The sequence below is a fragment of the Haliaeetus leucocephalus genome, unplaced genomic scaffold, assembly GCF_000737465.1.
Source record: "Haliaeetus leucocephalus isolate CR32 unplaced genomic scaffold, Haliaeetus_leucocephalus-4.0 Scaffold178, whole genome shotgun sequence".
NCBI lineage: Eukaryota > Metazoa > Chordata > Aves > Accipitriformes > Accipitridae > Haliaeetus > Haliaeetus leucocephalus.
Genome location: NW_010972614.1, coordinates 612,364 through 627,956, shown reverse-complemented (window position 1 = coordinate 627,956; position 15,593 = coordinate 612,364). Strand labels below are relative to the sequence as shown.

At 40.5% G+C, this 15,593-nt stretch overlaps 1 protein-coding gene across 2 annotated transcripts in view; it reads right to left on the bottom strand.

Annotated features, from left to right (window-relative positions):
- Positions 1–6,620, bottom strand: part of ARHGAP24 (Rho GTPase activating protein 24) — a 189,184-nt gene extending 182,564 nt beyond the window's left edge. Inside the window, exon 1 of one of the 2 annotated variants that reach the window (XM_010564422.1) lies at positions 6,441–6,620. In XM_010564422.1, the coding sequence (XP_010562724.1) occupies positions 6,441–6,620 (180 nt within the window). The remainder of the gene's footprint in view (positions 1–6,440) is intronic. The other variant, XM_010564424.1, reaches the window with a different exon arrangement.
- Between the last annotated feature and the right edge of the window lie 8,973 nt (positions 6,621–15,593).

Here is a 15,593-nt window from a genome sequence, read left to right as displayed (position 1 = left end):
GTTCAGTCCTGTAAATTTGAGAAACTTTTCCCAAGCAACAGAATAATGGCATTAGAAACACCTTGGTTTCAAATAAACTTAGCCTTATCATACTAATCTCTTTTGTACAAAATCCCCATGGGTATCTACTGACCAAAGTGTATTACACCTTTAATAGCACTGACATAAGTCATTACAGTAAAAAAATGCGTCTCTATGAATAAGTTGCTGAAACATGCAGCAATAAGTGACTTAAAAACTTATAAAGGCACACAGGTATTAGAAACAGCAGAACCTTCTACTGTGTGTAAAAGCTAAGACCTATCCTTCAATAACCATCCCTGTGTTCCAGAAATTTCACAGCTAAAAGCCTGCTTATATTCATATACTTGAGGAGCCCTGAAAACCCACTAAAAAAGGCCCAAAGCAGTTTGGGGGCTTTCACTTCACTTTCTGCACTGAACAGCCACCACTGTAGCAGTTCACTACATTAGAAAGACCAGGCTTTAGATTGCTTTGCCTGTTGCCATACCAGGTCATATCTATTTCTGTCTCACAGAAAAAAAGCATGAGATTCTGCGACTCATATCAGACAGGATACAATTCTTCTTGCCTCATCTGAAACTCAATCAGTGATAGAGCTAAGAAGTTAATTTTCAGTTTAAAACTTGACAAACCTTATGTTCAGTGGATGGAGATCAAGAATTATCAGAAAGGAAAAAAATGCACTTGTCAGAAAGGTATGTTACACAGAGGCTTCTTTCCTTCAACTAAGCGTTTCAAGAAACAGGAAATATCATTATGCCAGGAACACATGGCTAACCCTAAATCTGTTCCTAGTTTGTACGACACATGCAAAACTCCAGCAAGCAGTACCTTACTTTAGTGACCTTATGCAAAGTCAAAAGCCATGAAGGGAAAGAAAATAAAGCAGAGATCACACTCCAGACTGCCAAATGACAACAGGATATCAAGAACAACAAGGCCATGGCTGCACGGAGCACCGTGTGAGCCAACTGCTCTGCTGCAACCTGCAGTGCAAGTTTACCCAACAGGCAGCACTCCACAAGCAGAAAATATTAGAATGGGTGTACAGTCAGTCACAAGGAGGGTCCATTCCAACATCTGAAAAATGGGGCCACTATTTCTTGTCTACTTCATATTTTTTTCAGATGAAGTTCAGCAAGACTAGCTGGAAACCTCTTATCAGGACTGCTCCAGAGCATGCTACTGTCTCAGGAAGTGACTGGCAGCTGACTGCCTTTGCAGAATACCACGTCATTTGACTTTTTTAAAACCTTCATTCTAAGGTGTGTTGGACATCCTTCCTTTCCACTGCATTCACATGAACTGTTTAAGGAGTGCTTTCTGATGGATTTTTTGTGGAGGCTTTTTATTCGTCTGGTTTTTAAGTTCCGTATTCACCACCCTCAAAAAAATGTATCCAACAGTCAATAAGAGAAAGCCTTTCTAGTAAATCCTCTCATCACTGGCAAACATCACTATTGATCTCAAGAAAATCCTATATAATTTCATCCAGCATATTGAGTTACCAGTGAAATTCCTGAGAAACACGCTTTCTCTATCAATCCGCCCACATTTCTTGTGACACCTGCATAATTGTATTTGATTAATTTCTCCCCTACAGTTTGCAATAGGTAACCCAGTATTTCAAAGTACTGCTCCTACACAGGTGAGGGTTCACCCAGTAACACATATCCATCCCAAGACTGTTCGTTTCCTAGACTAATAGCAAGTGTTTTGCCTAGAAATGGAAAAAAAAAAAAAATCATCAGTGGTCTGGACACTCCTTGCTGTTTTCACATTAAGTCCCTGAATTTGCCCCATGAAAGGTGGAGTTTTGAGCAAGGCCCATGAAGCCAAGCATGCAGATACTTGGTGCTTCACATCCTCCCCTATGCAAGACCAAGGGAGCTGCTCTTAAAAGTCAAAGCAGTATCTGCTGAGAACATGTTTCGCTTGCTACACTGCTCTTCAGTATTTACACAAAAGCTGGTTTTTGTGGCTTTCCAAAGACAAGGACCAGAGTGAATAATACTCTGATCTCCCTTACTGAAAATCCTCTAGGCAACAAGAAGAGATGGTCATTTCTTGTGATAGAGTTCTAAAGTGCATGTACACTTAAGGTTTTCTCCCTCCACCCAGAAATGTTATCCATTCCCTTTTAGCATGTAGAAAGGCATGATGCTCAATCTTTAATCATATTCAGTACTAATACTGAAAGATTTCCCCTACTGACAAAGTTTCAAATTATGTAGTTATATTAATTTCTATTTAACACATTCATTAGAAGCTTTATTTTAATTTAAAAAATGCAACTGAAAGTTGTCATGTTTCCTATTAATGCCTTTAAATGGATTTTTCTGTCAATGAAGTTTTTACACAAATTGAATTAAATGGGAAGCACGTATTTTGCCAGAAAGCAATACTTCAAAATATATTCTGTTTGTACATCAGAGACAGTCTTTCCCTTACAAATGGTGACCTGTACTTAAGATTCCAGCTGCCACTTACTCAGTTTCAATCAAGCACCGATTCAAATTCCACATTTAAGATTCACACACTAGCATTCAAATCTGCTGTCCTTTACCAGGGTTTGTCTAAGATCCTGTGAGCCACTGAATACAGTTTAGCATTACTTATGCAAAACAGTTAAGAGCTTAACAAGATCTAGAGGATAAAAACTGCACGCCAAAATCTTCAGGATGGGATATAAACTGAAATAGCAGATCATCATCTGCTTTCAGGCATACACCAACAAGTATTTCTTGAAGGCTAGTTCATAGTTCTTTAAGATCTCTCTACTATACACACCTCAAATTCAAGTCCATAAACCAAGCTGAGTGGCAACAACATTAAATAGGTGCCTAAGCCTAAACCACTGTTTTGACTGGATGAACTTGCCCTTTCTTCTTCATTTACAACCTCATACCAATGATGCTCCACTGGTACAGGTTACCTAGCTTTGCTCCCATAAACTCACTTCCTCAGTAACACCAGGAGAGTGCAACAGCAAAGCTGCAACAAGGAGATGATGCTTGGAAGCTCCCTCCTGCTGCTCACAAAACCACATAAAAAGTATGCTGTCTCACTGAGAAGGCATCAACTTCCTCCTCCCATCTTCAATTAAGACGCCAACCCAGACATAGCTGGAAAAGTTAACTATAGGCAGAGAAGAAAGCAAGAAATATATTTTCATGGGCTGCATTTAAACAACAGCTGTACTGTGAAATGGGGAATGCTAAATGCTGATTTCTTTCAGCTGCCCACATTTCAAGCTTGGATAGCTGACCTTCAGATGTAACATAATACTAGCTTTCTAAAGCACAATGGCCTGTCAGGGGTAAGGTGACTTACCAAGACAGTAAAAAGAATTAACAAGGCAAAATCCAGTATCACTTCCAAGAAGTAAAAATTACACAGAATCATCAGAAATCAGATTTTATTTCTTCACATGGCTCGCTTACTTATTTGTTCCTTTTTTTTGTCTTCTGGAATTAACTAGATTATTGCTATCCATACCCACATCTTCAGTAAACAGAAATGCCATCTTTGCCAGATCCCCACAGACATTTCAAGGATATCAGAGCAAAAGATAGCTGCTATTCTGACTAATAAAACATTACAAGAGAAAGATTCTTGTGTTTGATGGTGATAAAGAATCAATGACAATTCACTGACCTTCACTGTAAGACTACCAGCTGTGTACTGCTTTTTCTTCTGTTGTTCTTCACTAGCTCTGTGTGCCTGTAGGCATCTGACACAGGTTGGCAGAGACGTTTCCCCACACTCACACTGCTAGTTAATGACTTTTAAATTTAGTAGTCTGACACCAAGGAAATGTACACATATTGACTAAAGCATATGTGGTAGCCACCTATATTACTAGCAGGAAATGAGCATGCTTCAAGAATTCCAAAGCCTTTACTGATGGTTTAGACACAAGATGCTATTTCTTTTCTTTACTCCTACTATACACAGTCACTTACAGAATAAAGTCTGACAGATAATAATATTTTTCTGAAATTCAGTTCCACTCACATCTCCATCACTTACAAAAATGCAAACATCATGGCATAATTTCTGGTACAGACTGGACAGAACCCAAGCTCAAATGTTAAGCAGACTGCTCAGGACACCTGCTGAATTCACACCAGAAACTGGATTCTGCTTTTCTCTAATTCACATTAAATGTATGAACATAAACTCACTGGCTTGTCTTGTCCTCTCCTGCTATAGTTCTTCTACATTCTATAAATATATATACAGAAGGTATGCAATTAGAACATTCCTCAGGACAAGTAATCACCACTCTCTGCCTCCTTCCAAATGCAACCAACCAGTAAGCAAAATAAAAACTACAATCCAATTTGGAAAAAAACCTCATTAACTTTCTTCCATTATATTATTGTCTAAAAGAATTATTGTACAATTGTACATTGTACAGACTGTACAATCCAGTAGTGAATAAACAGGTATTTATCCTAAATACAAATCCAATACTAAATGGCTAATATAATAATATAACAAAATACTGCTCACCATTTCCTAATGATATCCCTATGCACTGAAAATTCATGGTATCAGTGGAGTTCTTTGCTTTAGCTCTCCACAGTAAGAGCAACAGGGTTCCCAGAAGGTCATAGTGATTTTCTTGTCAAAGTTAATGCAGCAAACCCTTCAACATAGTTAAATGGGATAAAAAACATTTTTGTACATGGCATTGAACCTGGGACATATTTCAGGAGCTTACACTTGTGCAGCTTGCTTCAGAAACATTCCAAAGCTACACCAAGGTGAGATATTGACTGATCCTAATGTGGACAGGCCCATTCATTTTCCAAACCTATTGGCATATTTTTAGTTACACTTTTTTAGCACTTTTCCCCACCCCCTACCCCTTTGTATACCTATGTGTCTTTATGAACTTACTTGAGACATAAGTGGAAAACTCAAACAAACTTTTAGTTATTTAATCAACTGCTACCTAATGTATCAAAAGATCAGAATCACCACCTCCATTTCACAAAAGGGAAGGAGCAAAGTCAATAGGACCTTCTGAAGTCATCTCAGAGGTCAGTGGCAGACAAAGATGATAGTGCTATACAAAGCTCCATGCAATACAGCATTGAGTCACCTCTCAAAAAGCAATGAAGTACTTGCATGCAAACATACTGCCAGATGTCAAGTGCTAGGAAGCAGAGTTGTATTCTAGAAACCCAGGCTCTGACCCATAAACATTTTTATTTTGATGGCCACTTTTTACACTCTTGATTAACAAAATATATATAGTGAAAGATACATTTGATTTCCCAGAAAGTATTAGCTATTTCATATTCAAAGTAGAGATACTAACATATAATCTGTAAATATGCAGTGTGTTATTTAATTAACCTATACTATCTGGGATAATTTTAAGGGCAAACAGCTACTAAGGCTGTCAAATTGGTACTTAGAAATTAACTCGTACAAGAACCTTCTTTAGGAACAATTACCACAAGACTGAATGGTTTTCTTAACACGTGCACCATAATGCAAGCTGTAAAGCTTGACAAAGTGTCATGACCTGTTCCATACATGAAGCTAGATTAGATGGGCTTTACATCTCTGAGAACTCCCTGTGAAACTCCACATAAAGGTATAACATCAAAAATTTAGTAGGCATAAAAAATGAGTGCGGTTGTATTTTAGTATCTGCACACAGGTAACTCACAGATGTCAGAGCTATTTCTGAAGTCACAAGCATCTACAAAATGATTAATACATTGGATTATCATACTCCTGTAGGTGCTAGCACAAGATCTCTCTTAACTTATTATCACAGAGCCTCAGGCCTGCCCTGATCTAAGAGGCAGCATTATTTACTCTACTCTTATGGCACTCCAGAGATAGGCGGCCCTAAAGCACGCTGCTGAAAAAGCTAAATAAATAGGAAAATAGATGAGCATGAAGGAGCAGTAAATCACAACAACAGAACCAGGCAGCAGACAGCAGTCTGTTTCACATTACAGATGGCAATGCATTCAGGCTACAGTCTTATGGGATTTCCCATTTGGGAAGACACAAAGCGGGGATATTCCACATTTTAAACAGCAGAAAAATAAGCAGTACCTTTTCAAGTACAGCTTATTTATCTGTCTCAATCAAGTCCATCTGACTGACTTTTGCTACTTGAACTTCATGTACACTTCACTCCCTTTAAAATGCTGCAATGAGAAAACCTGACCTGGAAGAGGAAGTTTTAGAAACAAGCCTGATGAGGAAACCACACTAACTGCCAAGGCCTGACTCAGTTTTGTGTTCACTGTAATCAAAATCCCAAGTTGTACTGAGTCAGTGACAGAGATGGAGAGGTTTGGTTCTTTAAACACCAGACAATTCTGCTTGCATTAACTTATTGTCCTCCCGCACCTCCCATCCTATCTCCTCCTTTCACTTACCAAGGGCTTGGTTTCATCTTCATCTTTGAAATAATAAAGCTGGTCACCCTTGAGAACAAACCAGCGTGTGTGCCAGGTCTTGACAAAGCCTCCTTGCTTCCGCAGCCACCCACGCTTAATGGCACTGTGCCGCCCTTGGCTCAGTGGGGGAGTCTCTGCAGAGCCATAGTGTTCTTCCATACTGGGACTGGGCAAATCTCCTGTTGAGAAAACAGGAGGGAAAGATAAAATAATTAGATTATTATCCAGGCAGTAACTCGCTCCTTTCAACACAGCTGGAAAAGAAACATCCCCCCGACTACAAAGGTATGCTAGAAAAGCATTTACCATCTGCCTGCTTATTCTCATACTGGCACCCCATCAGCTGAAAGAATACTACTTGCCTATAAAAGACAATAATAATAATGAACTGAGATGCTAAAAAGCAGGCAAGAGGCAAAAAAATGTGTTCAAGTACAGTGAAAGATATTTTAACCGGCACTGAGGAAGACTTCAGCTGTTTCTTGAGGTGAGTTCTGCTGGATTACAGGCAGTAACAAGGAATAATCTTACATCTTCAAACTAAGGAAAGCAGTATGCTTCTCACTACCAGACCTCCTCATTTAATACTCTCTGACAGGCTTGAGGCTTTCAGGGAATATTAAAGAAGCCTCTGCTTCTCCAGCTTAATATACCCCACCAGACAAGCAGGCTTTTTTGTATGTTTAGTTTTACTGAAGTCCATTTAATGGAATGGTGACAGTAAATACAAGAATAGCTGCATATCCCCTCATATAAGCAATCCCCTGACCGAAGTGGGTGTGTGTCCAGCCATGCTTATTCCAGACATTTTGCAAAGCACGCAGAATTTTGGCATGTCAACTCAAGGCACGAGAAGTGTGTCAAAACCAGAGCTGAAGTGTGTAATTAAACTTGACAAACTTCCATGTGGCTTTTCAGCCTTGTTAAAACTATGCTTTTTAACCATCTCTGGACAGTCACGAATATTCCTGATGGATTTTGTACATACAATCACGCAGTCATGTGCTTAACCTTCATGGTCAAAAGGTTCTTCCTGATCCCCTACAAAGTCTAGAGCTCAACAAACTCAGGATTTTGAGTTGCAAGTTCTGATATTTTCAGTTGAAATACAAATCAAACCGAGACCTACATGTGCCAAATAGTGTATACCTAAACAGAATAAAATGTGACTATAACCACAAACACAGCAGTGTGCAAAATTAATGGTGAAATTTCACTGTCTGTAAGTGCTTGAAGAACAACATGTTTCTCTTCTTTCTAGACTACCACTGGCAGGCAGCCTTTCTTGCCTAGTCAGGAACTTGCACAGCTCTCAGGGCCTGTGAAAGCTGGCTTTGTAGGTAAGGTATTTGTTGTTTCTAAACATCAAGGTGGGAAAAGAATAAAATATTCTAGACATTGCAGGCAGGAGACATCTCTGACTAAGAACATCTAGACCAAAGCTTCCTGTTCTGACTTCGCCAAAGTGGATTGGTGAGTCCAAGCCTGGCTCTCCTGCTCCGGTCCCCTATACAGCAACAGTACTGTTACTGAACATAGTAACAGACAGCAGCATTGCAAAGGTTACGTGCTCAGCTTCTAAGGTAGATTAGAAACAGAGATACACATTCACTTGATAGATGAGACCATCCCTCTGACAATTAATACAAGTACTTTATCTGGATAGTGTCACATCATTGTAAAATAAACTGCAATATAATCAAGGAAGAAGAAATAAATAGATCAAATAGGTTCCAGTCAGGAGTGGTTTTCGGCCCATTTTTCCTTTGGCTCCTTTCTTCCTGCCATTCACGCTTATCCTCCTTTGGAACAACTTCTCCAGCTGCCATCTCTGCTGTGCATTTACATCTTTTGCTTTTAATGTCCACACACAGTCTGTTGTCACATCCCTGCTTTAGGCTGGATCTTGGAATCCAATCTCCATGGTTAAAACTCTTAACTGCCCTGTGCCACGGAGGTTAACGGGCCTCAACATGAGCACAGAGGTTTCATTGCGAAGTACAAATTGCAGGATCAAAACTTAAATCACTTGGTATTCTCAGAAAATCTTCCCCCTGCCTCTCTAGGGTTCACCTAGAGTCACCCAGAACACTTGTATTGTTACATTTACTTGAGCAAATTGTCCCTGCAAAACATACAAACACGTCCGGCTCTCAGCAGAGCAGACAAAGATATTTTTTTTGTGCCTGGGGTTACACTTACTAAAAAGAATGAGCCAGCTGATAAACCCTCAGACCACACTGACAGAGGGCTTCCATGAGGGTTATGTACCATCAGAGTATACACTCTGAAAACTGCAGCTCTAGGGCTGCAGAGTATATCAAGATGTTGCAGTAAGTTTCTGAACGGAACCTTGCCTCCTTCCAATCTGGAACTACAAAGGGAGATTCAACTACCACTAGAAAAATCAATAGCTTGCTTTCTCATTGCCTTGTTCATAAATGTCTGCCACACTTCAAGGTGGTCTGGGCTCTTGTAATATTTTTCATTCACTTTGCATGGTAATAATTAACTATGAATGAAACAAAGCAGTGGCCAAGCAGCCTCTGAAACCCCCACAGCTTTGTCCCTGGATGCCCAAGCTCTCTCACTTGTTACCTTAGCTCTTCAGGATGAGTAAGACAGGTTAAGTGAAATTATTTGCAATAAGCAATGATCAGATAATATCCAAGAACCTTGTATCCATACAAAGCAGGCTTTATTAAACTGACTTGTATCCTACCTCTGCTTATCCCCGTGTGTGGTGAAAACGTGTCAGGAATGAGGACAGACTTATCTGTGCTATATGAGATCATTCTCTCCAAAAGGAAAAACGCACCCAACTCATAATTGGCGTTTTTTGAATATGAGCACAAATCTCTTGGATGCTGCTGTTTTTTGGCTGGGCCAAAGTAGATGCCAAGAAGCAGCCCTCCAACTCACATCCTTAGAAGGTGAATTAGCAAATATTTTAAGGAAAGTATTGTAAACAGCAGCTAAGTTATTGCAACTGAAAAAAGTAAGGAACAAAATCATTACCTATAGGCTACCCCCTGCTCCCTGCTGCACAACCACAGAAAATCAGAGCTCTCAGCTTCAGCTAACCTGATCAGTTTATCTCTACTGCTTAGGCCAGCCTCAAGGCAGGAACAAAGGAAGAGTTTAAATACAGTAATTATGTGTATCACTGCAGTGTTAAGGACAGCAGGTCCCTATTACACTTGGACCACAAACAAGAATCTAAATATCAAAGTGAAAAGCAATTAACTACTTGGATGAAAGGCTATTTTTAACTTCATTCCACAAAGTCACATTTCACTGGTGTTGACACCAGTGCACAAACTAAGTGTTTGGGTTTTAGCTAGCCAGGGGGAATGTTAATTGATCTACACCTCTTTGGTAAAATTTATATCTTAAACTATTTCTGCAATAGTAAAACAAATGAGGTGTAGGGGAGATTACATTCTACTGCTCACAAGTCCTCAGAGGCAGATGTAAGATCTTTAAAGCAGTAGTATATCCTTGGACACTTTCTGTACAAAACAGTTGTATTATTTCATTTATTAGTAATTTAATTCTCTTCAGCAGTTAAAATTTCGGCCACCTAACTTATTTTTGTTAAGAGGAATTGTATTTAGTCATGAGATTAAGTTTATTTGTTGTTTTCCATCTCTCCTTCCCTTTCAGAATCTGCCTACTATGAACCAGACTCGAAATCAGAAATTCCAGCAGCTGGCTCACTTTCACTAGTTGTTTTTACAGCTGTTTCAACACCAAGATCATAAAAATAAATTGCAGAAATATCAGGGTGCTGGCACTGATGCAGAGAACAGCGAGGTGCAAACAGTATGTAAATAACACATGACAAAGTGTGGAATTACATCAACGTACTCCAAGTCCTCTTGCTCTCATAAGACAAGGCAGAAAGCCATGCATTTTCAAGCACTAAATGAGCATATTCCTCAAACCCATCTTCTGAACAGGAAACACAACTTGTACTTGCTGCCAGAGTCAACTCTACTGACTTGGCCAACCTCCAGTTTAGGTAATGACCAGAACTAAACAAATGCTACATGGTCTATTCATTTGGGGCTTACTGTGGGCTAACTCTCCTGGGCTTGTCTGGACATTGGGAGTTCAAAGTAAACAAAATGAGAAATGTTCCCTGACACACTGGCTCTGCATCATCATCTCCTGGTCCATGGAGCCCATCGCCATCTACCTCTGTTGGCCCCAATCCAAGCTTTTTTTGCTCCCATAAGGGGATCTGCCTCTCTCACTAGTCTGTCTAGAAGGCAAATAACTGCACTTACGTTACCCTTGCCAATGTGGAAGGGCTGTGCTGGTGCCATGCACAGAAAGCAGGACAGTGTTTCTCCTCAGCTACCACTCACTTGATACTTGAAATACAGAATTAGGCAGCTCCCCCAGATCCCAGCATTTTGCCAGGAACTAGTCAAAGAAGTCATTAAAGCACAGCAAATCCAGTTACAATGAATAGTCACAGGATTGCACCAAGATGATCCATTTGGCAAGAAACCCTGATGGTTTGCAGTATGTTTTTATTCTCACTGAAATTTCTCATGGCCAAGATAGCACATTTCAAGCGTGCAAAACATCATGAGCATTCACTTCCAGCAACCCTTTTTCATCTTTGCAGTTGCTCAGATGCTGTATCAGGTCCTTTGCAGCCCAATGTCAGCCTGGCACAAAAAGGAGAAAGATGAGAAGCCACCAAAGTGCCTGCCCCAGAACTGTACTCCTCCAGCCTATTGCATGGTCTAATCCCCTTGCCTTCCCAAAAGGGCAAGCAATGCAACGCTGCATGGAGATGATGTCTCCATGACAGGCACATTAACAGTTATCCAGTAAAAGGCTGCAATTTTGCAGCAACAATTGACTTGGTCATTGATGAACATATCTGCCAAATATATATACACACACACATATATACACATGCAAAATTCATAAAAATATTTGTGACACAACAGTTCTATATAAAATTAGATTACTTCAGTACTGCAACACTTGCATGAAGAGATGTAACTCACATCCCAAGTGTTGTCTAATTTTGGGTTCCTTCCGACTTATCTCCCATGAGCTATGTGGAGCATAAGTGCCTAAGTTTAAGGTTATCAGTATTTTTCAGGTACAGAGTGCTGCCTCTGAGCAGCGAGTTTCCTTTTGATTTTTCTTGATTTAGTCTGGCTGAGTAACAACTTCATAAAAACATTTAGTATGTGAAGGCATTGTCTGCATTTATCTTACTCAGAGTATGTCTCAAGACACGTGAATCTCTGCTACAACACAGACATGTGTTTGTGAGCAACTGCTGCAGGAAGCGAAAGACTGGCCTATTTCTCACCATCAGGGTGCTTCAGATAGCTGCTAGTCATCTGTTGTGTCCACAGAATATTGCACATGGAAGGAAAAAACAGTCAAAGAGGTAAAAAAATACTTAAAAAGAGAGCTGACTTTCTGCTAGTGCTTAGCAACCATTTTTACAAGATGCACATTGCAAGGAGCATGTCTCGAGTTCTGTCACTGCAAGGACAGATTTTAAAACATTCCCGTCTTGTTCTTTTTCAAAAGCTTCAGCAGTGCACGTGCCAGTAGCTTTCCTCCACAAGCCTTCAGAACAGACATTATACTTTTATCCAGAAGGTTTTCTGCAACATCTGAGAAACCTTTTGTACTGCTGGCAGTAACACTCCTAATCACAGATACATCTGGCTGTTCTGCATTCCCCACTCTCATTTTTGTCCTATCAGGGACAGCCTGAAGATATTTTGCTTCAAAGAATTTCACTTGCAAGGCCTAAATAATTACTGCTTAGGCAATAAAAAATTGTGAGAGGTGTTATCAGCAGTCAGATTGTAGAAGGCCTGATCCACTGCCCAGTGAAGCTAAGGGAAAGACTTCCATTACTTTTCAACGCAATTTGGGATCAGTTCCAAAACCAAGACCCAATAATTTTGCTAGAAAATTGAAGTCTTGGTCAAATATAACTCCTTAGTACATTATTTGCATTTCCACGCCAGAACCATCCTACAGATATTCCTACACTAGCCAAACTTTTACAAGCCTACTGTTCGCTTACAGGAACTCACGCACAGCTATAAATAACCCAAATAAAATGGGACTAGAAAATTTATAAAGAACATAAGATGGTATTCAACTTCTTGTGAATTACAATGGAAATTCGTTAACAAATTCCATCAGGCACCTTTGAAAAGTCAACTTTTGTGTGTGCCAATTTATTTTCTGTGGTTGTGACTAGTGTTAGTATACATGTGCACAGTTCAAACCCTGTAGATGAGGTCTGGACACTAGCTCACTTTCCCTCACCATACGCACAGTACCGGCTGCACTTGTCCCAGTATGAATCTGCCCATGGTCTAGGGTCACTGACAGACATCAGACTTACTTAACTTTTAGGAATCATGTAACACACTAGTCTCTCAAAAAACTTCTGCCCTATTATATTCAGGACAGCACTCAGCCCAAGCTGGCAGATAGGAAGCTGAAGTGTGACAGGCACTTTGTAATTGCTCTTGAAAAAGCAATGATCAATAGTAGTGCCTCCATATTTAGTGTGGTCTTTAGTACAAAACACTGGCAGATGGGGGGACCACAGTCAGAACCTCTTCCCTCCCCTTTGTCCTTTCTGCAGCCAGCACTGAATGGAGCTCAGAGTTAGTCCTAAACATATCATTTCTCCACTTGTTAGAACTTACTACTTCCCCACACAGCAATGAAATCATTTTGGCTTCCTTTGTAGAGATAGCTGGGTAACAAAGTATTTCAGAGCGTCCCCCATATCTGTCAGCTAATGCTATGTAAAGCAAAGCAACTGCAGTTCTGTGACTACAGCATCATGCTGTCAGATCAGTATTTTGGGTAACTGTCACAGGTTAACTTTTGCTGCCTTTGCCATTAGGTCCTATTCTGTTTAAATCCATGCAGCAACATTCAGGTAAACCCTTTCTTGTCCTTCCACTACTGTTGCGGCAGCAGGAGGCCTAATGAAATTGCACAGCTAAGAGCACTTTGTCCATTACAGACTCTCTTCTGACACCTAGAAATGACATTTTGTTATCTCCATCACTTCCTAATCCCACTGTCTTTTCTGAGTCAAGATGGACTTCACCTGTAGAAGACTTGTATAACTGATAGACATTTACATACAATCTGTCTGGCTTAAGGAGCAATTTACAAGGATAACACTGTTACACTTTTGCGTGTTACTTATGCACATACATCCTCAGCTTTTTCCTCACATGATAACACACAGTTGCAAGACAAGGTTGCTGCTACCAATGTGACTCGAAAAGTGAAGGTGTGATTAGAACGGTCCCTGATCTTCCAGGTTTCTGCCCGGGCTTCCACTTCAGGTGTCTTATTCTGTAAAACTGGCAATGCTAGAGAGAAATTGCATACAGCAGAAAATCAGCTGTAACTATCTGGAGAAACATACAAAACTACAGACAAGACAGAAAAGAGCCTCTGGCAGCTCAAGGGTCAAGTGATGCAAGATGGACAAAGAAATGCAGAACAGTTGGCAAGTCTCACAAGCTGAAATACTGAGCAGTGAAAAGGTCAGGGAGCAAGTCAACAGCAGCATCTGGAACAGCAAAAAGATATTCCAACTCCCAGATGTCTCTCTGAACCAATGGGTTACACTGCCTCTGAATATCTGACACTGAAAAACTTCAAACCCTGTTTACAGCTTCATACTTCACATGGAGAAAGTGATCCTAAGGACAGTTTAAAAGTAACTCAATTCCCACATGTGAGTGGTGAATACTTCAGCACTTACTGGCTTCACTTACAAAAGAATTGATTGAGAGTTGTGTCCAAGCATGATCTCAACAGATGATCTCTCAAAGTATAAAAATAATCTCTTGCACTACTCTTTGTTCTCAAAGACTGATGGCAAAAGGCATCTGAGTATGGATGTCAGCAGCTCTCTGTCAGTGAATCACTGAGAATGGAACGAGGCTGCATGCTCTTTTAAGAAATCCAACACAACAGGATTTTCCATGTTGTCCTATTCACAGCAGTCCAGGCCTTCCATATTCCCTGTAAAATTGACCAAGAGAATTAAGATGTTACAAGTTACATTCACTAAGTACACTGACAGGCGGGAAAAACACATTCTAGTCTGTCTATGGCAGCAAAAGCCTCCTCCCAAATCTGCTGCAATTCTTCTAAATTGAAGGAGCACAGAGGTTCTGCAAAAACAGTTTGTGGTTGCTGGAAAGTGGGAGGAAGAGGAACATTTGCTGCCTGCACCACACTTCAGATTCATCTCTTGCTCGGAGCAAATACAGCCCCAGCAAAGTCCCAACTCTGGCAACAAGAAGCTAGCACAGCAAGTACTGGTTGGCAACATCTTTCCTGATACACAGACGTTCAGAGCAGGAGGAACGTTATTTCTGGGTGCCTCCATAGAAGCCACAGTAGAAACAAAGGAAGATTCAAGCCACCTCAACCCACCCCATAATTACCTTTTAAGTCTTACATTAGTTCACATTTGATAAACAGAAGCCTGTGGACTTATTTTTCACATATTTACTATTAACATTTCATGCGAAATTACTTCCTTCTGCTTTGTTAAGTACAATGTAATGTGTTTCCTTTTCAGTTCAAAGAAGTTCAAGTAACAGCAGCATTTGGTATTCTGCTGAGAGATCCTCTGAAGTATACATCTCACATTTGGAAATGTGTTCCCCAGAAGGACCACAGCATCACTGAAATGTGCGCTTGGGAGCATCCTGCCTCAGTGTCTCAGAAGAACTGATAGAATTACAGCACCTGCCTGCACTGAAATTCTGAACTACCACGTCCATTTCTCACCCCCTCCAGAGGCTCATGGACAGTGCAGCACCTGGGGGCAACTTTAATGGTGTGTGTGCTCACATTACACATGTACTGTATGCATCCAAAAGAGCATATGGATAGTAAACAGGTAGGCATGTACTGTACACAGGTAGTGAGCACCCACCCAGCTTCAGGGAGTACCTTGGCACTGTCCCAACTGAAATAAACACGGACAAGGCAGAACCAAAGGCTCAAACTAGGCATACTCAAGGGTGCATCCGCTTCCATTCCCACGAAACTCAGCACCAGTGCCAAGATTTGTGTCCTCTC